At 45.4% G+C, this 25,653-nt stretch overlaps 1 protein-coding gene across 3 annotated transcripts in view; it reads right to left on the bottom strand.

Annotated features, from left to right (window-relative positions):
• The window catches only part of LDLR (low density lipoprotein receptor), a 32,538-nt gene extending 9,306 nt beyond the window's left edge, over positions 1-23,232 (bottom strand). For 2 of the 3 annotated variants that reach the window (XM_033924465.1, XM_033924464.1), the window contains exons 1-11: positions 23,042-23,232; positions 10,797-10,919; positions 8,822-8,944; positions 7,580-7,951; positions 6,260-6,382; positions 5,361-5,483; positions 4,418-4,537; positions 4,170-4,295; positions 2,100-2,271; positions 981-1,208; positions 759-877 (exon numbers count right to left, since the gene is read on the bottom strand). In XM_033924465.1, the coding sequence (XP_033780356.1) occupies positions 759-877; positions 981-1,208; positions 2,100-2,271; positions 4,170-4,295; positions 4,418-4,537; positions 5,361-5,483; positions 6,260-6,382; positions 7,580-7,951; positions 8,822-8,944; positions 10,797-10,919; positions 23,042-23,192 (1,780 nt within the window). In that variant the 5' untranslated portion in view covers positions 23,193-23,232. The remainder of the gene's footprint in view (positions 1-758; positions 878-980; positions 1,209-2,099; positions 2,272-4,169; positions 4,296-4,417; positions 4,538-5,360; positions 5,484-6,259; positions 6,383-7,579; positions 7,952-8,821; positions 8,945-10,796; positions 10,920-23,041) is intronic. The other variant, XM_033924463.1, reaches the window with a different exon arrangement.
• Positions 23,233-25,653: the final 2,421 nt, after the last annotated feature.

Genomic DNA, 25,653 nt, shown 5'->3' with positions numbered 1-25,653 from the left:
CTCCCTTCCCTTCCTAAATACCTCTTTAATTTCCCCTCTGTGAGCAGCATCTCCAACTTGCTGCCCGCGCCGGCTCTGCCTCCGACATCACTTCCTAGTTGCGGGACCTGGAAGCGGTCCTGACTTATGGGGAAAAGTTACCCCCCCTAAAATCCGAGGTATTAAACGCTATCATGTTTTCAGGCTGTACTTTTGTGCCCTATTTAAAATCGGTAAATAGGTGGGAGTTGAAGGATTAGAGATGTTGATGTTCACTGTTGCCCTGTAATTTAGGGGCTCTGTCCTGGTCTTTTTTTTTAGCGCAGTCTGTAAAGCGGAATGGGCAAAATAAATCCTAGCACTATTAAAGGGAAGATCTAAATTATATGCACAAACACTTCTAAAACGTTTGAATTTCATATCAAAATTTTCGCGCTAGTGCCGCTGCTTGTGCCGGTGACGAGCTAGAGCTAGGATGGGGGAGGGGGAATGAAGGTGCCCGTGGGATGGGGGGGAGCAGAGAGGAGAAAAGAATCCGGTACCCCCACCAAGATGGTGCCTGGGGCAGAGCCCCCACCTTGCTAAGCCACTGCTTTAATGTATATAACTTGAAACTTATTCTTAGCAATTACTACACTATATAGTCAATATAATGAGGTGAACTCAGCTCCCATAAAACTGTGAAGCCGATGGACAGATAAGGACTCATATGGATGCCTCTAGGTTTATCTCCCAATTCTTATGTTAATCATACACCCGTGACGTAAGGAGGGACTCACCAAGAGTAATGCCATTCGGCCACTCAATGCCATCTTGCACCAATGGGTAGCGGTCCACACCGTTCAAGCCTCCCTTCTCGATCTTAGGAGGAAGACCCCAGTCAGTCCAGTACATGAAGCTAGAAGGAAAGAGGGGACTAAGTAAGCGGCTGCCGTGTTTTCTGGCCTTTAAATCTCTCCCGTTGGCTGTTATGGTTATGCCACAGCTTTACAAGTACATACCCGTGAGTAGGATCCACCACAACAGCTCGGGGCTTTGCCAGGCCCTCCTTGAACAGGGTCTTCCTCTTGGAACCCCCTGTGCTGGCAACCGAAATGGTGCTGGCAACCGAATCGGTCCAGTAGATGTTCCCATGGATCCAGTCCACGGCGATCCCGTCAGGAGCCTGGATCTCGCTGCCAATCACAGTACTATGGTGGGAGAAGTTGTCCGCCTTGTCCATTAGAGCACTGTGAGGAGGCACAAGAACAGATCAGAGAGAGAACCATCAAGCTATGGGTAGGGCTCCAAAATAATCTTGCTCCCTAAAAGCTCTGGTCATCACTTCTAAAGCACTTGAGTTTACTCTATGAGCCCGATTCTAACGGACCAATTGGGACGCATGTTTAAAAAAACACAAAACCAAACGATGGGGAGAAGGACGCCTATAATGTAGGCATTGTTCGAGCGTGTGCAGAGACATCTAGGCACGCCTTCGGATGCCTAAGGCCAGTGTAGGCACGGTTTATGCCGGAAGTGCGTAGGCGTGAGTCAGATGCCTTAAACCAGCATCGCCCCCCCCCAACCCTTACCGCGATCGGGCACCGGCACGACCCAAAGGACTTGCCGGTGCCGAAGGAGCCTGCCGCTGATCTCTGCTGGGCCTTGAGCATCTGCACATGCTCAAGGCCTTTTGGCTCCTGCTCTCTCCAAGATTCTAATGAGATTCTCGGGTTTCTCTGAGAATCTCATTAGAATCTCGGAGAGAGCGAGAGCCAGAAGGCCTTGAGCATGTGCCAATGCTCAAGACCCAGCAGAGATTACCGGCAGGCGGATGGGGGGGGGGGCGAAGCCAGTTCCCAGGGGTGGGGTGGAAGCGCACCAGTAGCCTCGGGGGTCTTTTTGGGATGTGGAATGAATCGCCCGCGTTTCTAACTGCTTTGGGAAAAGTTGCTTTGATATACGAGCGCTTTAGTTTACGAGCATGCTTCTGGAACGAACTATGCTCACAAACCACTGTATATGAACCTGATTGAAGGAATTGGCAACAGAGTTCTCTTAAGGCCTTCAAGGCAAAACATACTGTACTGAGTAAAGCTGGCACAAGACACCCTGGTGCAGTCAGGCTAGCAGTGCGTTACCTGTAGATCTTTTTCTGCGACAGGTCAGCCCAATAGATCTTGTTGCTGGCAATTTCTATGTCCAGTGCCACCACTTTTTTCAGGCTTGGAATCAGTTTGGTATACTCGCTGCGATCCAGAGTCATCTTCCTCACCTCATGCCGGTTGGTGAAGAAAAGGTACGGCACGGTGCCTGAGGGATTTGCACAGACAGACAGCGTCACATGGCCGCTCCCTCACCCTTCCGGTAAAGCCTCAGCCAGAAGATCGCTTAGCCTACTAACTTTCACAGGTGGCGTTAGAGTTTTCGGGAAAGAGGAGGCGATGTGTGTTTGGTTTGAGGGATTTAAAATGGCTAAGTCTTCAGCAAGCAGATCAGTAGCTTATTATATAATCAAATAAGGATAACATTAGGAAAATTCTCAGCCAGAACCTAGCCGGCTAAATTCTGACTGAAAATCCATCTAAACTTCTGTGGTTCAAATACAGCCAGCAAACTTGTTGCTGAGTGATTTACTGAAAATTGATTCATAGCTTTAAGTTGCTCTTTCCCTCCCCCACCAAATTATTCAAAGACACAGGGCAGGACGTACAAAGCTCCAACAAATACTGTGGTAAGAGCAATTTTTTTTTTAAAATAGTGATGCTCACCACAATAGCATGCAAATTAAATGCTTCCTATTTGTGCCTTCTTCCCCTCCTGTACCTTTAGCAAGAAGGCCGGCCAGAGGGATGCCAACTCCCTCCAGCCAGCAGGCCCGCCTCTTCAAAATGACAGGCCTACCCCTTCCTGGCGCATCCTGGGATGCGCTGGGAAGGGTCCTAAGGCTGTGATTGGCCCAGGCACTTAAGACCCCTCCTACGGGGTTGTCAGGGGGGTGGGCTGTTGTGGCAGCGGGAGGGAGTGGCCATCCCTCCTGCTGTTAGGGGTGTTGGGTCGTCGGGGATCCCCAGCAGCGGGAGTGGCCATCCCTCCTGCTGTCAGGGGTGTTGGGTTGTCGGGGATCCCCAGCAGCGGGAGTGGCCATCCCTCCTGCTGTTAGGGGTGTTGGGTTGTCGGGGATCCCCAGCAGCGGGAGTGGCTATCCCTCCTGCTGTCAGGGGTGTTGGGTTGTCGGGGATCCCCAGCAGCGGGAGTGGCCATCCCTCCTGCTGTCAGGGGTGTTGGGTTGTCAGGGATCCCCAGCAGCGGGAGTGGCCATCCCTCCTGCTGTCAGGGGTATTGGGTTGTTGGGGATCCCCAGCAGCGGGAGTGGCCATCCCTCCTGCTGTCAGGGGTATTGGGTTGTCGGGGATCCCCAGCAGCGGGAGTGGCTATCCCTCCTGCTGTCAGGGGTGTTGGGTTGTCGGGGATCCCCAGCAGCGGGAGTGGCCATCCCTCCTGCTGTCAGGGGTGTTGGGTTGTTGGGGATCCCCAGCAGCGGGAGTGGCCATCCCTCCTGCTGTCAGGGGTATTGGGTTGTCGGGGATCCCCAGCAGTGGGAGTGGCTATCCCTCCTGCTGTCAGGGGTGTTGGGTTGTCGGGGATCCCCAGCAGCGGGAGTGGCCATCCCTCCTGCTGTCAGGGGTGTTGGGTTGTCGGGGATCCCCAGCAGCGGGAGTGGCCATCCCTCTTGCTGATCTTCGATTTGTGGGTCTCTTTTTTTAAAAAAAATTTGCAGGATTTATTCTACAAATGTGTTGCTCGCTATCACCAGCGACTCATCCTATATAAATTTAACAACCATCCACAAACTTCATTTTGCATGCACGGTTTTTAGAGAACGACTCGTCTTTTTCAAATCATTACATTTACGGCTGCGACAGCGGCCAGTCAGATTTTAGCGCAAAAATTAGAGAATCCAGCTCTTAGTGGGGGGGGGGAGGGGTTTCAGCAGGTGCTAGAAGTTCTGCCCAGCCAAATATTGACAATATAACCCTTTGAAATGTAAACATGGCATAGAAAATTTAAGGAAAAATAAAATCTGACACCATATGACAATTATAATCCACACCTGATGTCCCCAGTTGCCAGACGCCTCGGGGCTTGGCACGCTTCTCAAGAGAAGCACAAACACAGAACCTCCTCTGCTTGGATCCTGTTCAACTCACCAACTGCTTTGCAGGTTCTAGTCATGGGGTCAACCAGGTAGCCGTCGTTGCATTCACATTTATAGCTTCCCTCCAAGTTTACACAGATCTGGCTGCAGGTATCCGGATTCTGACACTCATCGATGTCTACCGTAGAAACAGAAAAAACAATGTCCCGCGTCAGCAGCACCCTACCTTCCAAAAGTAGTCAAACTGATTGCTGTTTAAGGTTTTAAGCATCTAAAACAGAGAAGCCCTCCGAGAGTTACCTTCACATCTTTTCTGGTCAACCAGTCGGAAGCCCTCGGGGCAAAGGCACTCAAAACCGATCTTTAGGTCATTGCAGACATGGGAACAGCCCCCGTTGTTCTTCACGCACTCATTTTCACCTAGCAAAGGGAGAAATATGGGTAAATGACGCTTTAGAGGCCTACTCTGCCAGTGACCAGCAGCTCAACCTTGGCGCCCGAGGCAACCTCAAATATTTCCTATGGTACTGGAAGATGGGAATATGTAGGTAGGCCTCTCTCAGATCTAGAGAGGCCAGAAACTTCACCAGCACCACCGAGGCAATGACTGATCTGTTTCCTTGTGGAATCATGGGACCTTGAGGGCAGCATTCACAGACTCAAGGTCCACAATTTGCTTCCAATCTTCAGAGTTTCTTTTGGGCACAATATGGAGTATCTGCCCAATCCTGATTCTTCATCCAGTATGGCCTCAATAGCTGCCAGGTCTAATAGCCTCTGCACTGGGGCTTAGACCTTGACTGTTTTATCCAGTTTTCCCACAGGGCAGTCTACAAACAGCTCTGGGAGGGGATGGAAGAACTCGAGCTTGTACCCCTCCTGAATAATGTCCAGCACCCAGCAGTCTGTGGTGACTTTTGCCCATTCCTCCCAATAAGCTATTAACCTCTCTCCTATCCTGAAGGTTATGGCTGCCATCTTGGTGTCATAACTGCTTTTTTAGGGGTCTCTGTGATTCAGGCTTCAGCAGACTGGGGACCTAAAGCAAATAACACAAAGGCCCCTTTACGGTATTGTTGAACATTTATTGGGCTCATCTAGAAGTCGGAGGACGGAAAACGTCCCACAGTGGGAGGGAGAGCGGCAAACCAAACCCGAGCACTTAGTGAGGTGGCAGAAGCATTTTCTCACAGAGCTCTGGAATGACATAAACATTAACGATACATTCAGAGAATTCACTTACGACATTCTTTGAGGGGCTCATCGGACCAGTCATTGCAGTCTCTCTTCTCGTCACAAACTTGGTCGTACGAGATGCACTCCCCACTTCGGCATTTGAACTTTGTAGGTCCCTCACATCTGGTCACTGTTACGGAAAAAACAAACAAACAGAGTTTATGTTACCGCCACTGCCAGCCCTAAAACCCGCGCTAAGCATTGGTAAAGGAGGGGGGGGGAAAGAGGAAAGATATTTGGATCGAGCTAGCGTACTGGAGGTGGTATCTGACTCCCCTACAGACTTTTTAAAAAATTTGGTTTTGAAATCTTTATTCATTTCAAATCTTAAATGTATCAAGTTTCAAGTTTTATTTATATTTGATTAATCGCTTAATTAAAATTGTTTCTAAGTGAATTACAATATTTAAAAGTGACATATAATTAAACATAATACTAAAATAAGAAATAACATATAAGATACCATAAAACTAGCAATTTATACAATGAATACAATTTAAAAAAAAAAAATAAAAGGGAGGATTTACATAGCAAATATATATAATGGGCTAATAAATTTATACAGTGATGAAAAAGATATCAACATAAAAAAGAAAGAATTAGGAAAAGAAGCGTGGAAAAGAAGAAAGTATAAGGGAGGGAGATATTATTTTATTTTATAAGGAAGATGTCAGGTGTTTTTGAAAGTTAACTTATGATATGTATTTATTGTACCTGATTTAAGATTTAAAAAAAAAATGAAAGGATGATAAGATAGGCCTTGTGCACCTTTTCAAATTGCCCAAAAGATAGGCAAATCTCTGGCAAGTTTAAAACTCATATTGCATAACCTCACAGTTCAAAGTGGACATTTCCAGGAATTGAGCATTAAAAGCTTAGGACGCGTTTTGTCCGATAACTGCTCACCGTTGACGCAGCCCATCTCGTCACTGGCGTCCTTGCAGTTATATTCATCGTTACACTGAAGGCTGCCATGAATGCAGGTGCCGTCATTGCACTGAAACATATCTGGCCGGCAAGTTACTTTCACTATAAGAGAAAAGAAAGAGAAACGTATGTCAGGTTTCAACACTTTCTCAATGGCTTTTCTGCGTTTACTTCTTAACCCTTTCAGGACCATAAGGATCGTAGGCCAATTTTTGTGGTTTTGACGACATTTTTATGGTAAAAAGGGCTTGCAGATGCCAAAATATTGATTTTTTTTTGTGAAATATCATTATTTTTTTAAAAAAAAATCAAACTTCTGGCTTATGGAGAGTGTGGCAAGTGAATCTTCTCGTCAATCTGGCAACGACGCTAATGAATGAATGTCGGAACCAGTTTGTTTACATAAAGGCAGTATCATATGGAATCCGTACATACGATCACGTCACTCCCCTCTTAATAAAATCTCATTGGCTTCCTGTAAACCACCGCATTACGTTCAAAGTATTACTTCTAGTTTATAAAGCCATAAATTTTAATGAGCCACAGTTTATAAATAGATGGTTAATCCCTTACAATACTTCTCGTTCACTTCGCTCCTCTTCTTCTAACCTTCTTACGGTCCCCTCTTTAAAGGTAATTGGTACTAGGCGTAATGATATGTTTTCAGTATTTGCCCCTCAATCATGGAATCTTTTACCTCAGTATATTAGGGACTTAAAAAACTTAGCCGTATTTAAAAAAGCATTAAAAACTTTCTTCTTTAAAGATGCGTATGATTCTTAAAGTTTGTTTTTTTTTTGTTCTTTTTTTTACCAAATTTAACTTCCCCTCCTATTTGTTTTTTACCATAGTTGTAACCCTCTTTTTCTTGCTAAAATATTGTAATTTCTCCCCCATTTTTCCTCACAATTCTTGTATGTACTGTGTCTAAAACTAATATTTGTTTTAATATATAAGTATTTTTGTTTGTCATTTTTTTTTTTTTTTTTTTTTTTGTTTTAATCTATAACAAAAATCAGTTTTTATATTATCACCATTGTTTATTTTACATGTTTTATGGTTTTGTACATCGCCTAGTAATTTATAATAGGCGATTCATTAAGAATCAATAAACTTGAGAAACTTGATATCAAATTTAGAACTGTAGACTATCCCAATCAAAATTGATAGGATTTTAAAGTTATGGGACAAATATGTCCCTTGGTCCTGAAAGGGTTAAGGATTACAGCGCCTAGACAGTGAGATTTCGCCTGGGTTCCGAGGTGCTCCGTAAAGTGAAAGCACTTTGATAACACGTACCACAGTCTTCTTCGTCCGATTTGTCCTTGCAATCGTAGCTTCCATCGCAGCGCCACTTGGCGTAGATGCAGTCGCCGTTGTGGCAAGGGAACTCCTGCGGAGAGCAGGGTTTGACGGGCTTTGTGCTGCCGCAGTGCGCGAGCCATTCGTCCTCCCCGTTCTCGCAGTCGGGGTCCCCGTCGCAGGCCCACAGTTGGGGAATGCAAATCCCAGTGCTGTTGCATCGGAAAAAATTAGGATTGCAGGTGGGGGCAGGGCAGGAAGCCTCGTCACTGCCGTCCTCGCAGTCGTGGTCTTCATCACACACAAAATCCAAGGAGATACACTTTCCATTTTGGCACTGGAACTGGTCATCTGCACAGGTCTTGGGAGCTGCGCCAAAGAAAGACAAAAAGGACATTTTTGAGATTAGAATGGGGTGGGAACTTATCTCCTGTTGTAAAGCCGGTCCCTGCTGCTACTGTGTTTCCCTGAAAATAAGCCCTACCCCAAAAATAAACCCTAGTTAAGATCGACCCCCCCATCCCCTCCCAAATGTCCCCAACACTCCCCGACCCTATCCCTGACACTAGTACTATCTGATTCGCCAGTGGCAGCGCTTTCTCTCCCCCCCCCATGTGCAGCAGCGCTCTCAATGGGTTGCTTTGCGGCCTTCCACACCATGGCCTTCCCTCTGCCATGAAGCAGCCCATTCAGAGCATTACCACCGCTGCTGTTTTTGAGGGCCTTGGAGCAGAGGCATGTCAGTCTCACAGTGGGAGGGTTGGCGGGGTTGTACTTCACAGGGGGATGGGAGGGAGAGATAGAAAGATGCTGCTCAAGGGGATGGGTGAGAGGGGAGGAAGGATGCTACACATAACAGGGGGGGGGGGTAGGAGGAGAAAGGAAAGAGGAAGAGTTAGGGTACAGGGGAGGAAGGAAGAGATGTTTGTTGTACATGAAAAAAATAAGACAATTCCAAAAATAAGCCCTAGTGCATTTTTTGGACCCAAAATTAATATAAGATACTGTCTTATTTTTGGGGAAACACGGTAGCTTAAACTGTTTCTTATCAGGGAGTCACTAAGCACAACTTCAAGTCAGTGGCGTAGCGAGGATGAGAGGCATCCCCCCCCAGCTCCTTCCTTGATCCCTCCTGCCGCATGAGCGCCCCCCTTCTCTTCTCTGTTGGTAACTTGGCCGCTTGCGCAAATGTATCACTTATCTGACTCTTGTCGGCCCCAATCAAGACAACAGACTTACGACAATCCTTCTCGTCCGTGCCATTTTCACAGTCCGTCTGGCCATCGCACTTCCAAGACAATGGAATGCAGCGGTTGATACGGCCTCCACAGCTGAACTCTCCTGTCTTACACGTCACGGATCCTGGATCAAATCACAAGACACAATTCCTATCTATCCATGAGGTCAAATGCACAAGGGTTGTATAGTCTAAAATTGGGGCGATTCTCAAGACAAACAAACAACAAAAAAACCCAAAGATTACAACTGCACCAAGAAATTTGCAAAGTTCCAAATAGCAGAATAACCGGTAACACCGTTTCCTAGCACAAACTTCAATGTCCTTTTTCATTACAAAGTAAAATGTAAGAGGTGAAGGGCTGCATTAGAATGACACGGTGACAAAATTCATCACCGTTCCCGTCCCCGCGGATAACCGCGGGAAATAATCCCATGTCATTTTCTAGTGTCTATTTCAACCTCAGTCCTTCTACGCCAGCATTCTTCAAAGCAAAGCTTGAGAGTCAGTGGTTGTGGCCATTCATACTCTGATTCTTATGGGAGCCATTGTGACATCACTGATGTGATTGGCTCTTAGGCACTGGTGGAATGAGGCATTATGACATCACAATATCTGCTCTGGATACCAGAGACTGTCATTTTCTAGTGTCTGTTTCAACCTCAGTCCTTCTACACCAGCATTCTTCAAAGCAAAGCTTGCGGGTCAGTGGTTGTGGCCATTCATACTCTGATTCTTCCCTCTCTCCTTAAAGAATGACATGAAGATGGTTTACCGTGCCCCGTGCTCACAGGAAATGGCTGCCTTGAGCTCCCGTAGTCTCTCGAGCCATTTCCTGTGAGCGATCTGCACGGGGCAGGAGCGTGGGAAGATCGCTCCTGCCCCGTGCTCACAGGAAATGGCTGCCTTGAGCTCCCGTAGTCTCTCGAGCCATTTCCTGTGAGCGATCTGCACGGGGCAGGAGCGTGGGAAGATCGCTCCTGCCCCGTGCAGATCGCTCACAGGAAATGGCTGCCTTGAGCTCCCGTAGTCTCTCGAGCCATTTCCTGTGAGCGATCTGCACGGGGCAGGAGCGTGGGAAGATCGCTCCTGCCCCGTGCTCACAGGAAATGGCTGCCTTGAGCTCCCGTAGTCTCTCGAGCCATTTCCTGTGAGCGATCTGCACGGGGCAGGAGCGTGGGAAGATTGCTTCTGCCTGAAAACCTGCTAGACCACCAGGTAAGGCTTAAGAGGGGGCGTTCAGGGCTTAAAATAGCCGGGGGAAGCGGGGGTTAGGGGTAGAACCGTCCTGAATATTATTTGCAGATTTTTAATATTCGCAGGCCGGTTCTGCCCCTAAGCCCCGTGAATACGGAGGGGGAAGTGTACATGACAAAAGCCAAAGGAAGAAGAGCAGAGTTAACATACATTTGGGAGGGCTTCTAATACTTATTGGTTGGGCTGTGGATGCATTTTCACTTACTCCAGAGCACTGCAGGGTGTCAGGTCAAAAGCACGCCGGGATAAAGGCGCGCCCAGACAATTGAGCGCAGCGCGCACCACCGCGCCACTCTAAATTACTGTTTTTAGCGCTCCGACGGGGGGGGGGCGTGGGGGGGAACCCCCCCACTTTACTTAATAGACATCGCGCCGCGTTGTGGGGGGTTGTAACCCCCCACATTTTACTGAAAACTTCACTTTTTCCATGTTTTTGGGAAAAAGTTCAGTTTACAGTAAAATGTAGAGGGTTACAACCCCCCAAACCCCCCATAACGCCGGCGCCATGTCTATTAAGTAAACTGGGGGGGTTCCCCAACAAAACCCCCCGTCGGAGCACCTAAAAACTGTAATTTAGAGCGGCGTGGCGGCGCACGCTGCGCTGAATTGTCGGCGCGCGCTTTTGTCTTTCGCGCCATGGTCTGCGAACCGCACTGCAGTGCTGCGTCAACGCAGAAAAGATGGGGCTGGTCAGATCTTAGATCTGAACGGAAAACTTACGGCAGGTCTCGAGGGATTCGTCGGACCCGTCCGTGCATTCGGCTGCGCCGTCACAAACCCACTTGCGCGCAATGCAACTTCCATCTCCGCACCGGAACTCATTCCTGTTGCAGTCCTTAACTCCTGCAAGCAGCAAGGCAAAGAGGAAAGACGTCAGAGCAATCCACAGTCTGCTCAACACAAAATCACAAGGCAGAACTAAAAAGAACAGAGGAAAAGCAAGCGAGAAATCTGACCAGCCGGACAGAAATACAGTTTAGCATGCACTAAAATGCTAAGAAGGCCATTTTTACGCCTGTAAGGACCTTGGCATTTAGTCCACACTAATTCTGTTACCGCACACTAAACTTGAGTAAATATAGAAACATAGAAACATAGAAATAGACGGCAGACAAGGGCCACGGCCCATCTAGTCTGCCCACCTTAATGTCCCTCCCCTACCTTTGCCCTGTGAATAGATCCCATGTGCCGATCCCATTTGGCCTTAAAATCAGGCACGCTGCTGGCCTCAATCACCTGTAGTGGAAGACTATTCCAGCGATCAACCACTCTTTCAGCGAAAAAGAATTTCCTGGTGTCACCTCGTAGTTTCCCACCCCTGATTTTCAACGGATGCCCTCTTGTTGTCGTGGGACCCTTGAAAAAGAAGATATCTTCCTCCGCCTCGATGCGGCCCGTAAGATACTTGAACGTCTCGATCATGTCCCCCCTCTCTCTGCGCTCCTCGAGCGAGTATAGCTGTCATTTGTCAAGCCGATAGCAGATGACAGCAGATAAAGACCAGCATGGCCCAAGAGGGGCTGAAGGGTTATATTTTCACTAGGCCCCTATCTGCAAGGTACACATCTTAAACCAGATTTCAATATAGCATGGTTGTGTGGCTAAATACATTTAAGGAACGCAAAACGGGGTGTAATTACAGCAAGATGTTTGCAGGCCCACCTTAAGAAAACGTACCCAAACACAAAATATGGTTGACAGTGTCCAAATTAAATGCAGTTAAACATCATTATTCTTCTGATTTAGCCAATTTTTTTAGTTCAAAAGTACTCTGAGATTACATTACATTACATTAGTGATTTCTATTCCGCTTGTACCTTTGCGGTTCAAAGCGGATTACATTGGAAGAGAGCTGGACATTTTCCAGGAGGTTGCATTACATTGGAAAATTGCTGGTACAGGTTACAAATTGAGGATTCATATTATATTACATTGGAAAGATTTCAGGTTACATTACAAAGATAATTCAGATTAGCAATGCATTGGGCACAATTCCGGGTTGCGTTACATTGATGAATATCCGGCTTCCTTATATTGGTAGATATCTGGAGATATTAGGATACTGGTTGATTACTTGGGTATCCGGTACTTTTTGGGACGTTGAAGAAGTGAGCTATACACGGGAAGAAAAAAGAATAAAGATGGGACGGGAATGAGGGGGAGATTAAGTTGATTGAATATATTTTTTGAATAGAAGTGTTTTGATTTATTTTCGGAATGCTTTTAGGTCTGATGTAGTGGTTTAATAGTTCATCTTGTTCTTGAAATATGGATTTGATTTCCAACTCAAAAGAAGAACAGGTTCATGGTCCACTTTTGACAAGCCAGATTGGCACGATTTTTCCAAGCTATTCCAAAGATATGCTCAAACTTATTGCTGGCTAGATTCCTGTCCTCCTGAGTTGATGGCAGCTGCACCATTAAACTTTAAGCTGAAGCTATTTGAATGGATTACCGATTCCTTAGTTGCAGGGAAATTTCCTTCAGAGGATGGCAATAGACCGTAATCATCGCTCCAATAATTAAAAACAATAAAAAATCTATTTCTTCACTACCTAATTACAGACCGATAGCATTAATTCCTTTTTTTGTTAAAATTATGGAAGGTCTGGTCCATATTCTACTGACCAAATATCTTGAGCAACACTCTTTACTTCATGACTCACAATCAGGATTTAGATCCCACTTTAGCACGGAAACAGATGTCCTCTTGAACTATTTAACAAGCTTAGTAAGTAAAGGAGAAATGCTTTGGTGCTCCAATTCGATCTTAGGCCTTTGACCTTTTGGACCATTCTAATTTGCTAATCTGTTTGGATGCTCTAGGTCTCCAAGGAAATGTCTACTCATGGTTTTGCAGGGATCTCAAAGTCCCTCCTTGAGAGCCGCAATCCAGTCGGGTTTTCAGGATTTCCCCAATGAATATGCATTGAAAGTAGTGCATGCACATAGATCTCATGCATATTCATTAGGGAAATCCTGAAAACCCAACTGGATTGCAGCCCTCAAGGAGGGACTTTGAGACCTAGAGGATTTTTGGAAACCAGACTCTATCAAGTTAGGTTTAAGACTCTACTTTTTACTATCTGGAAGAATCCATGCGGTGTTCCTCAAGGATCACCGCTTTCACCTACATTATTTAATGTTTGTTTATCATCGTTAGACTCATGTTTGAGTAAACTGGCATAGGGATGTGTAGTTACGCCAGGGGCCTTGAAGTCCCTCCTTGAAGGCCGTAATCCAGTCGGGTTTTCAGGATTTCCCCAATGAATATGCATTGAAAGCAGTGCATGCACATAGATCTCATGCATATTCATTAGGGAAATCCTGAAAACCCGACTGGATTGCGGCCCTCAAGGAGGGACTTTGAGACCCCTGAGTAACGTCGATGACATCACAATTCTCATACCATTCAATTCAGCTTTGTCTCAGATTGCTACTAAAATTGAAGCTGTAATGCAACAGATGAATGTCTGGATGCAACAATTTAAACTTAAATTAAATTCACATAAAACTAAGTTTTTTGTGGCGTCCTCCAGCAAAGTTCCTTTCGAACCAACCATTAATATAAATTCAATCTCGTATACAATAAATTAAAATACTAGGAGTTATTTTAGACCAGCACCTCACTATAAAAACCCAGATAGATGCTGTAGTGCGTAAAAGCTATTTTACGCTTTGGAAACTACAAACTATTAGATCATATTTTGAATTCTCTGCTTTTAGACTATTGGTTCAATCTCTTTTACTAAGTCTTCTTGATTATTGTAACATCATATATTTGACAATTACTAAGAATGAACTGGCAAGACTTGTATTAGTACAGACAGGGCTGGATTTTCCTATAGGCTAACAAGGCTTCAGCCTAGGGCCTCAAGATCAAGAGGGGCCTACATTCAAATTGTTAGCAAAATTAAAATTACACTATTCTAAAAACAGTGAACACTAAAACACTGAACCGAAAATGAGGAGAAATTCTACGCTTCGGGATCGGAACCGGCTATGGCCGCAACGGGGCACTGACTCGGCTTCTCCCTTTCTTTTTCTCGCCCTGGGAGGAGGATCGGGGAGGGAAAGACGTCAGTCCGGAAACAGCTGGGCAAAGCCCAGCCCCGCGGGGAGAGAGGCAAAACGTGGATCCGTCAGGACAGGGCGGCCCAGACTGGCATCGGGGGTGGGGTGGGGTGGGGGGTTTCAGTGGAAGGGGGATGGGAGGCAGGCGGGCATCGGAGGGGAGGTGAGGTGAGGAAGGACGCACTGGGGGCACTATGGACATAGGAAGGGGCAATGTTTGATTAGTTATTGTTACAAGTACTATATATGGTGCTGAGAATAAATGTCCAAATAAGCGTTCTCAACTTTTTTTTATTTATTCTCCGTGTCACATTTTTTATAAAGGTTAGTACCAATAACAACATGTTTCATTTAACATATTGATATATATCACAGTAATGATGTATTTTATCATCTCTCATGTAATTTACAAACTTAAAAATGGGAGGTGAAAGGGCCTCATAAGTGGAATAGCCTAGGGCCTCTTTTCATCTAAATCCGGCCCCGAGTACAGAACACAGCGGTCAGAATGATTTATGGTTTGAAGAAGTGTGATCACGTCTTGCCTTTTTACTGCGAGTTGCACTGGCTGCCTGTGGAGGCTCGTGTGTTCTTCAAGTCGGGCTGTGTTTGTTACAAGGTTCTTTACGCCACAGCCCCTCATCACTTGGTTAACAGATTTTCCTTGGCTTCTTACGAACGCAGTAGAAGAACCCATTCCTTATTTCATTCTCCTTCAACCAGGGTGGTAAAAGCATAAAATTTCTCAATCACACTTTGGCGTCCCAGGCAGCCCTTCACGATAAGGAGTTTTGAGCTTTGCAGCTTGCAGCTCACTCTTATAACGACTTTAGATCTCAATTGAAAACCTATCTATTTGCTAAATATTTGATCAACTAACTTCTTCATCCCGTTTATTATGATTTTCGTTAGTAACCTTTTGTAAACTGCGTTGAACTGATGGTTACGCGGTCAACAAGCACTATGTTATGTTATGTTATGTATTGGCATTTCTTATAAGAACAGAAGAATTGCCGCTGCTGGGTCAGACCAGTGGTCCATATTATGTTTGTTACTTTGTACTTCGCTTTGTATAAGGCATATAATGAATAAACACACAATACAATACAATACTTGAATATAAACTGATCCACATATAAACCAAGGTGAGCTTTTTTCTTCCCCTCAAAAATGGGAAGGGGTTGGAAGGTTGACTCGAATATAAACCAAGGGTTTATATTCAAGTATAGGTAATGCTCTCTCTTCTTCCTCCTCCCTTCTCTGATATCCACATACCAGCCTTTCCCGAGATGTCCTGTCCAAAAGTTCCTATCTCTACACTCAGCCCCTTCCACCCCCGATGCCCATTGCAGGCCTCTCCCTGGGTCTACCTTAAACCTTGATGGTCCAGTGGTGAGCCAGGAAAGGAGCAATCCTCCTTCTCCTGTCCCAGCTGGCTCTTTACCCCCTGCCCCTCCCTGACCCGTTGCCGGTCGCCCCCATTGTGATCCTCCTATGCTCCTGCCCCATAAAGAGACGCTAAGAAAAATTAGTTCTCTCAGCAACCTCACTCCTGCCCTGGTTCACTGCTAGACCACCAGGGCATGCAAATCAGGCATTTGCAAAGTCTGGGAGGCGGGAGCCAGCCTTTAATGTGGCAACAAGAGTCTTGCCCACTGAACACACTCCTACCATCTGCAATGTCTTGTGCCCAGCTGCTCAAGCGTCTTCCTGTTATTGCAACAGATTCATCAGTCGTTGCTGGCACCAAGGAACATGTAATGGTCACTCATTTTCCTGTTCATCCACTACACAGTTTAGGCTCTCTTCTACACCCGTGTCTGAAAGACGATCCAATTACCTTCCCAGAGGATGTAAAAACAACTGAATCTTTGGGAAGGTTGTACCTAAAGCAGATCAAAATGGAAGGCTCTGCTTATGATTTATAAACAGCTGTACAGAATATTGTCTCTTTTTATGCTTTAATAAAAAGATTTAAATATAAGATTATAAGGGTTTGAGGCTTGTGCAAACTTTGCCCCCATGTCATTCTCTATTTAGGACACCAGACTGCAGGGATTTATAAGGGACTGATTTTTCAGTGAAGAGACAGAAGTTTTGAATGAGGGAGTTACAGGAATCCACCAAGATCTCTGACGAGGTTCCTGCATAGAAGACTGGACAGTATAGGAACACGCCTGAAAGTTGAGATGCTAAAGGAGCCCCTCTGAGGTAGGCAAGATGACCCAAGGGTGCCCCTGGATTTAACAGTAAGATTGGTTAGTTATCATATCTACCCCAGTTATAATGCCTCTGTACCACTCAATGGTGCGACCTCGCCTTGAGTATCGCTTTCAGTTCCGGTCTCCTTATCTCAAAAAAGATATAGCGGCACTAGAAAAAGTTCAAAGAAGAGCGACCAAGATGATAAAGGGGATGGAACTCGTCTCGTATGAGATAATAAGGTCATGAGACCTTGGAGCTGTTACCGCCACAGCTGTCGCTAAAAACTTCGCTGCAGTTTTCTAAAAGAGCAGGGGGGGGAAGTAAGTCATTGAACAAAGAGACGTGCCAATATGTTTGAGATGGGTCCGATGAAGTGGCAAGAGACACTCAAAGCAAACATAACTGCAGCTAACACTTTGTTAGTTAGTTGAATATTTGATGCGTTTGTTTGTACCTGTAATCCGCTTAGGTTTAAGTGGAATATAAGTTTTTAAAATAAATAAACTCATATCTTTAACAATATGGAAGATCTGGAAATAAACCTGCTAAGATCTGTCCCCATCAGGCAAATAAGGCGCTCAGGGTAGAGAATGACACAGAGACAAATTTGTCCTTCTCCCTATGGGATCTTAATATCCCCGTCCCCACGAGCTCTGCCTTAACCGCAACAAGCCTCAAACACGTATGATTTTAAAGCGTTTGAGACTTGTGTAGATGAGGACGTGGAGCTTGCAGAAACGGGACGGGGACCGGGATGGAGACAGATCCCCTGGGGACAGGACAAATGTGTCCCCGTGTCATTCTCTAAGGAGTATCCCCTTTCGTGAAGTTTCATCTTTTAGTAAGCTGGGTAGGAGGAGGTGACAAGGAGGAGTTAGCATCACACCACGTCCAGACCCAGCCTTGCTATGACTCAGCAGAACACACAAGGAGGGGACTTTGCACTGCCTCGGCTTGGTTTTTGTGTGTGTGTGTGTGTGTGTGTTGATTTCAAATACAACCAGGATGTAGGTGTCTTGCAAAAAGGAGTACATCAGATAGATTGTGAACCCACCGGGAAAGAGCAGGAAAAATGCTGATTACCTGAATAAATTAAAGTATACCCTTCTGAGCTCCCTTTGGGAGACCGGTACAGAAAATTGAATGAACAAATAACTAAAGAGCTTTAAAAATATATATCTTGTAGATCCCAGTTTTGCACTGACTAGACAAACAGAGCAGAGCTCAAGAAAACTAAGCGGATTTGGTTACTCCCTAGAACTTGTTTCTGAAATCTAAATGGACTGACGCAGCAATCCTGGCCTCTGAAGCCCAGTTCACATAGGGCTTCCCATCAGATGATTTTAGTGTCCTTGCCTTGTATTCATGCACAAATGCAAGCCCATGACAGATGATTTTCTGTGACTTCTAAATGCCAGGAATTATCAATGAAGAAACCAGAGGAAAGTTCACAAAGAAGTTGAGTCCCAAAATATTGCTCCAGAAAATGTACATAAGAACGTAAGAATTGACGCTGCTGGGTCAGACCATCATGCCCAGCAGTTCCCTCAATTGGTGGCATTCCACCAGCGTACGTCGTTGTTCAGCAGGAACTTAAGAACATAAGAACTGCCTTCTCCGGATCAGACCTTCGGTCCATCAAGTCCGGCGATCCGCACACGCGGAGGCCCTGCCAGGTGTACACCTGGCTTAATTTATAGTCCACCATATCCTTATATGCCTCTCTTAAGGAGATATGCATCTAGTTTGCTCTTGAAGCCTAGGACGGTCGATTCCGTCATAATCTCCTCTGGGAGGGCATTCCAGGCGTCAACCACTCTCTGTGTGAAGCAGAACTTCCTGACATTAGTCCTGAACCTGTCCCCCCTTAGCTTCATTACATGTCCTCTAGTCCGTGTCAAATTGGACAATGTAAATAATCTTCTCTGCTCTATTTTGTCGATTCCTTTCAGTATTTTGAAGGTCTCGATCATATCCCCACGCAGTCTCCTTTTCTCAAGGGAGAACAATCCTAGTGTTATAAGTCTGTCCTCGTATTCCAGTTTCTCCATACCCTTCACCAGTTTTGTTGCTCGTCTCTGCACCCTCTCCAGCAGTTTTATATCCTTCTTTAGGTAGGGAGACCAATGTTGGACGCAGTATTCCAAGTGTGGTCTGACCATTGCCCTATAAAGCGGCATTATAACTTTCTCCGATCTACTCGAGATTCCTTTCTTTATCATGCCCAACATTCTATTTGCCTTCTTTGCCGCTGCCGCGCATTGTGCCGACGGCTTCAGGGTCCTATCTATCAGTACACCCAGGTCCTTTTCTTGTTCACTCTTCCCCAGAGTTGTCTTTGTCTTGAATCCCTGAAGGGTGTTCTCCCCTATAACAGCCTCCGGAAGAGCGTTCCAGTTTTCTACCACTCTCTGGGTGGTACGTACATTTGTACGGAATCTATCGCCTTTTAACTTTAGAGAGTGCCCTCTTGTTCTCTCTACCTTGGAGAGGGTGAACAACCTGTCTTTATCTACAAAGGATCTTTTTGAAAAATAACCCCATCACACAACATTATTCTGCCACAATCTTTCAGCCTCCAACTTTCAACACAGAAGACCCCAAATTCTGCCATTTCTTCATCCCACTACAAAGACAGCATTAAAATGAACGCAAGCGATATTACGTCTAGTGCATTTCCTCTTCCAAAGAACCACGGGAAGTTATGTCACCAGGATCTTATCATTCCTAGAAGGAACTGTTTGTGAGACTGTCAAGGTTTATAAACTTCCCTGTTCTTTTATGCCCCCAAGATTACGGACGGTCCATCTGCATGGCAACATGGAAGATGGCAATGCTCTCGATTGCAGGACGTGAGCTTTGAGTTCTGGGACTGATCCAGACATACTCGGGCTGCAAACTCTCACTACCAAAGCATTATGCAATCCTTCCAAAAGGCAAAAGACCATTCAACAGTACTGTTCCAGGCTGGCAAATTAAATTCACCTTTCTCTCACACACAGCCCTAACTGCAACACACTGAATTCCCACTAAACACACTTCGATTCCCACTAAAACTATAAACTCTGTTCTGAAGTTCATATTCTCATGTCATCAAAAATCTTTTCCATAATACACAGGCAGCAAAATGGGATAAGACACAAAGGCCATGGCCCTACCAACTTTTTGCCCTCATAGCACCAGCATACGAACATAAGAGCTGCTATACTGGGCCAGACCAAAGATCCATCAAGCCCACTACCCTGTTTCCAACAGTGGCCAACCCAGGTCCCAAGTACCTAGCTAGATCTCAAGTAGTAAAACAGATTTCATGCTGCTTATCCTAGGAATAAGCAGTGGATTTCCCCAAACCATCTCAATAATGGCCTATGGACTTCTCTTTTAGGAAATAATCCAAACCTTTTTTAAACCCTGAATTCATCACATTCTCCAGCAACAAATTCCAGAATTTAACTACTTGGGGAATAGGAGGAGAATTTGCTTTGTTTGCATGCCCCTCCCCCTTAAAAAAAAGGTATGCCATAGCCCCCCTATAGTACTCTAGAACAAATTTTTACTGGATATGAGATCATCAACAAGTGGTTAATTTATATTTTCTGATTTGTACTAAGAAGTGGATTGATTTTTTGCTCCGTCAAAAATTACAAAGACTAGGGGACACTCGATGAAGTTACAAGGAAATACTTTTAAAACCAATAGGAGGAATTTTTTTTTTTTTTTACTCAGAGAATAGTTAAACTCTGGAACGTGTTGCCAGAGGATTTGGTAAGAGCAGATAGCGTAGCTGGTTTTAAGAAAGGTTTGCACAAGTTCCTGGAGGAAAAGTCCATAGTCTGTTATTGAGAAAGACATGGGGGAAGCCACTGCTTGCCCTGTATTGGTAGCATGGAATATTGTTACACCTTGGGTTTTGGCCAGGTACTAGTGACCTGAATTGGCCACCGTGAGAACGGGCTACTGGGCTTCATAGACCATTGGTCTGACCCAGTAAGATTATTCTTATGTTCTTATGAGTTTACAGGCACTACTTCAAAAGAAAAAAAAAAATCTAGTAAGCAAAGTAGCTACCGGTAGGTACTTGGGACCTGGGTTGGCCACTGATGGAAACAGGATAGTTGACTTGATGGACCTTCGGTCTGTCCCAGTATGGCAATTCTTATGTTAGCCAAGTCTAGGACAATGAAGCCACTGTGACATCACTGATGAGGTTGGCTCTTACGCATTGGTGGAATGAGGCATTATGATGACATCACAATCTCAGCTCTGGAATGTTGCTACTCTTTGGAAGCAGGATCCTGGACTTGATGGACCTTCGGGCTTTCCCAGTACTGCAATTTTATGTCACCTCTTCACTATGTTGGGGCAATCAATAGAAAAGTTAAAATTGGGCCTGATTTACACAGAGAAGTTACAATGTCTTGAGAGTATAAATTTTGTTGATCAAATGATCCTGATCAAACAAAGAGGGACTGAAAATAACATTTATTTTTAAGTTTCAAATGAGCTACAGCTCTGCATCTTAATATGAAAAATGGAAATGGAAATTTTGTGGGGAATTTCCAGAGCACCCTACTAGTCTTCTTGAACTAATCTAGTACTCTTTGATCCCATTTCTCGCAAATGCTTTATTTGGGTAGGATAGATCAGAAAACATTTTTTAAGGGTAGGTGTAAAAGAATACAACCTACAGACTTACAACAGGATGTGCTGTGATGTGTGTCATGATGACCACACCTTGCACATACAGCATGAGGCACAAATCCCAACACTTTCAACTACTGTACCAAGAAACAAGTAAAGCAGTTTGCAAATGAAGTGTCTTCCTACTCTAAAAGCTGTAATACATTACAACACCCACTGTGGCCCAATGTACCAGCACGGTCAAGATTGATAATGCAACGCTTCAGTCACTGAGGATTTCATCACATTCCGTGCAAAAACAAAAAACCAACAACCTCAGAGCTTACTCCAAACCCATCACAAAAGAACAAAAGTCCTACGCTGAACAGGAACAAGGTGTTTCCCCAGTGATGAATACATTCATTTTCCACTCGTCACCTTACCACTCATGAAGAAACCTTCAGAAGTGTGGGGAATGGTCTGAGCATATTTGATTTTAAAACTGAAAATACCTCTTCTAAACTGTAAAAAGGGCCATCTATCATCTGAATGGTAAGAACGTGGACAGTATTGTTCTAGATTCCCTTATCTTCACTGGCACATAGTGATAACATTCCAGGAAGAGACAATACTGCACAGTTTGACTTTGTTAACAGGCATGTGGATTGAATCCTTGCAAATGGCTCTTGTCTAAAGCATGAAATTTAAATATTACAAGATGCTGCTACTCAACATACCCTTGCTGTGCTTATTATACTGTGATAATCTCCTTTATCATAGCAACCAAAGTGGTTGGAGTGGGAAGCCCAACTTAATGCTGCCAAAGAATATAAGATAATAAAGAATTGCCCCATGAAATTTGTGGAATAGTCAAGAGGTTGGCAAGTACAGTTTCATGCCAAAAAAAAAAAAAAGTTGAGTCACAAATGCACATACATTGAAGGAGGGAACAAAACATGGTGGGGAGGTAGAAGGATAAGAATAAAGTATTGATATCTGATGATCTCAAGGCAGCAGAACCATTGCCAAGAAACACAGCATCCTGGGCAATGGCCACACTCTGTGCTGCCCCCCCCCCCCCCCAACTAGTTGGTTGGCACAGATTGGACCAGTATTGACCAGCTAGGGAAATGCACCAGGTATATATAACTGAAAACAGTGTTATCTTATTTTTGTAAGCACCAATAATTTGCAGAAACAAAATTCTCTGTTTTGACAGATCCTTGAACCATATCCATGTCATTCTCTTCTTGGTTGGGCTCAGACCTTTTCAGCACCCCCAGGAGTGGGGGCAAAAGATATAGAAAGGGCTGCCCAGTCGCGTCTGTTTAAGGTGACGGCCAGCGCCAGAGGGACACTGGTGCGTGGTAAGAAAAGGGTGGCACCAGGGTGCTGGCGAGCCCTCACCTGAAGGGTTTATGTTTATGTCCTGTCTAAATTAGACTGTAAGCTCTTCTGAGCAGGGACTGTCTATTGTATGTTAAAATGTACACCTTTCAGCGCTATAGAATTGATAAAGAGTGCTCAGATGAAGAAAAGACCACCCTGCTACCAATGCAGAGCCAGGCCAGTCAGCACCAAAGAAAGTCTTCCCTTCCCTTCTTTTTTATTTTAGTTTTTTATTTATTGCCCTTCATGCATTTGGGTTAAACTCTGGTCCAACAGGTCTGGACTCAAGAAGCCAAAATGGCGGGAGGGCGGGAAACAGGGAGGGTGAAGAGGGCGGAGCTCGGCCCGCCCCGCCCCCTCTCGACTCTCTCGCGGCCGCCGCCATTGGTCGCGGGGCGGGGCCCGCCCATCGCCTGCTTTCCGCGCCGCCCAATGGCGGCCGGCCTCGTGCGCGCCCATTCATTCCGGGCGACCGCCGCGCGACCCTCTGCCATTTAAACAAGGAAGCGCCGGAAGCCCCCCCCCCCCCCCCCACTCTCTTAAGCAAAAGTCCCTTCTCTGCAAACTGGAGTTTAACTTCAGTCCCCAATGCAGACTCGGGAGGAGAGCGATCAAAGCTCCCAAGATCAATCCAAATAGGTAGAAAGAGAAAGCCAAAGGCACAAATCTGAGCTTACCTGAGCTGGCAGCAGCAGCAGCAGCCACCAGTAGGCATGGGTAGAGAGCAAAGATCAGCAAGCATGCCCTCATGGTGCCTGGCTGACTGATGCTAAGTGCTCCTGCCAGGCTCCTTGTCAATGCAGTCAGGGCTGGGGCTCCTTGCAGCATTTCAATGGGCTTCCCTTTCCAGCTGTGGGAGGGCTTTAAAGTGGTGTGATTTTCAAACAGCCCTCCAACCCTCTTGCAAAGAAGGAGGGGCGCTGAACGCATGATGTGACATAAGCAGCCTTGGCCCAAGCTGACTGCACTGGGCACACCCTCCTTGCAACATGCCTGGCCTCTCCTGTCATTTCCAGCCCTTCCCCTGAGTGGGGTTGGGCCAACCTTTAGGCAAGGCTCTGGGGGTCTCCCAGGGCAAAGCAAAACAAGACATCTTTACAGTCACAGCAGCTGAAAAGAGCCATTTTCACTCTTGTACAACTTGCCCTCATTGTTTGTGTGCATGCATGTAGTACACAGACACACACGGACCATGATGTCTGGGAGGGGCAGATTAGGAACTTGAAAATTAATTTGGAGGGGGTGGAAGTCTGAAAGTATGCCGTACATTTAACATTTTAAACTGGCCCTACCCATTATGCCCTTCCCAATTATATCTGTCACTGCAAACACTGCTTTATAAGTGGGATGCATTTTTGGCCCTCTTAGGGGTGTTTTATTTACTTTGTACTAGAGACTCTTACATTAGCACTTGGTTTTTAATGTATGTGATTTATTTATTTATAGACCACTTATAGCCTAAGTGGTTTATATTCAACTACTCGGGCATTTTACCATATCCGTCCTGGTGGGCTCAAACTCTTATCTAATGTAGAGTACTTTATCTGTTTTGATTTGTCTTGCAACCAAATGGTGGTATATCAAATTACTGGATGAACTAAACTAAAAAGAACAGATTTTAAGGAATCACAAGGTAAGGACAGAGCATCTGCAAGCGAACAGGCAGCAACTATTGGAAGAACCAGTAATCTAAGCAGACACAAATAATAATAATAACAGTTTAGATACCGCAGTACCATTAAGTTCTATGCGATTTACAAAAGATTAATGAAGTACAAGTTGAGAGAACTTAAGGGATGGGAGAACAAGAGGGGGATAGGGCAAGAGGACCGTTATAGAGGGGAAAGAGAGGAACGGGTCAGCTGTCTAGGTACTTCAGGAACAGGTGAGTTTTGAGGCGCTTCCTGAACCCCTCGTAAGTGGTGGGCAAGAGGAGTTGTTCTAGATCTTTCCCCCGTAAAGCTGCTTGATGTGAGAGAAGGTGTCCATAGTGTTTTTTTTAGTTTGCAACCTCTAACCGGGGGAGAAACGAAGTGCAAGTGGGAGCTTCTCTTGTGTCTGTTGGCTGAGAAGGAGAAGAGGTCAGTTATGTATTTAGGGGCTAGACCATAAAGAACTTTAAAGCAAAGGCAGGCGAACTTAAACTTTACACGAGCTTCCAACGGCAGCCAGTGTAGCTGTTTGTATTATAGCGTCACGTGATCGAATTTCTTTAGACCGAAGATAAGTCTGACCGCAGTGTTTTGCATTAATTGTAAGCGTCTCATATTCTTTTGGGTTATTGCTAAATAGGCGATGTTACAGTAGTCAAGTTGACTCATTACGAGGGATTGTACCAGGATTCTGAATGCAGAGTTATCAAAATATGATTTAATGCAGTGATTCCCAACCCTGTCCTGGAGGAACACCAGGCCAATCGGGTTTTCAGGCTAGCCCTAATGAATATGCATGAGAGAGATTTGCATATGATGGAAGTGATAGGCATGCAAATTTGCTTCATGCATATTCATTAGGGCTAGCCTAAAAACCCGATTGGCCTGGTGTTCCTCCAGGACAGGGTTGGGAACCACTGATTTAATGGATTTAAGCTTCCAGAGGGTGAAAAAAACCCTTTTTGATTAGGGAGTCCACCTGGTCTTTCATGGTTAGGCATTGGTCCAGAGTTACACCCAGTATTTTAATGGTGGGCTGGATCTGTTTGGCAGACTATGGATCTTAAATTCTGAGTTTTCCTTGGTTCTATTGCAAGTGGATGGTGGAAGTAAAGTCAGCTTACGAACATGAATTGTGACTTACTGGGTCAGACCAAAGGTCCACTGAGCTCAGCATCCTGCCTCTAACATTAACCAGTCCAGGTCACAGCTACCTGGTTCATACACCCAAACTAGTGACTTTCTCTAAACCATGGTTAGCCAAGTAGACTCGGGACTTTTGCGCCAGGAATTTATCTAAATCTTTTAAAAACTTAGTGATGCTAACTGCCTTGACCCCATCTTCAAATGTGCAGTGATTCCCCCTGGACATAAGAACTGCCGCTGCTGGGTCAGACCAGTGGTCCATCGTGCCCAGCAGTCCACTCCCGCGGCGGCCCTTAGGTCAAAGACCAGCGCCCTAACTGAGACCAGCCCTACCTGCATAAGTTCCGGTTCAGCAGACTTTGTCTTGAATCCCTGGAGGGTGTTTTCCTCTATAACAGCCTCCGAAGAGTGTTCCAGTTTTCCACCACTCTCTGGGTGAAGAAGAACTTCCTTACGTTTGTACGGAATCTATCCCCTTTTAACTTTAGAGA

The sequence above is a fragment of the Geotrypetes seraphini genome, chromosome 16, assembly GCF_902459505.1.
Source record: "Geotrypetes seraphini chromosome 16, aGeoSer1.1, whole genome shotgun sequence".
Taxonomy (NCBI): Eukaryota; Metazoa; Chordata; class Amphibia; order Gymnophiona; family Dermophiidae; genus Geotrypetes; species Geotrypetes seraphini.
The sequence above is the reverse complement of the archived record's forward strand: the minus strand, read 5'-3'. Positions and strand labels throughout refer to the sequence as shown.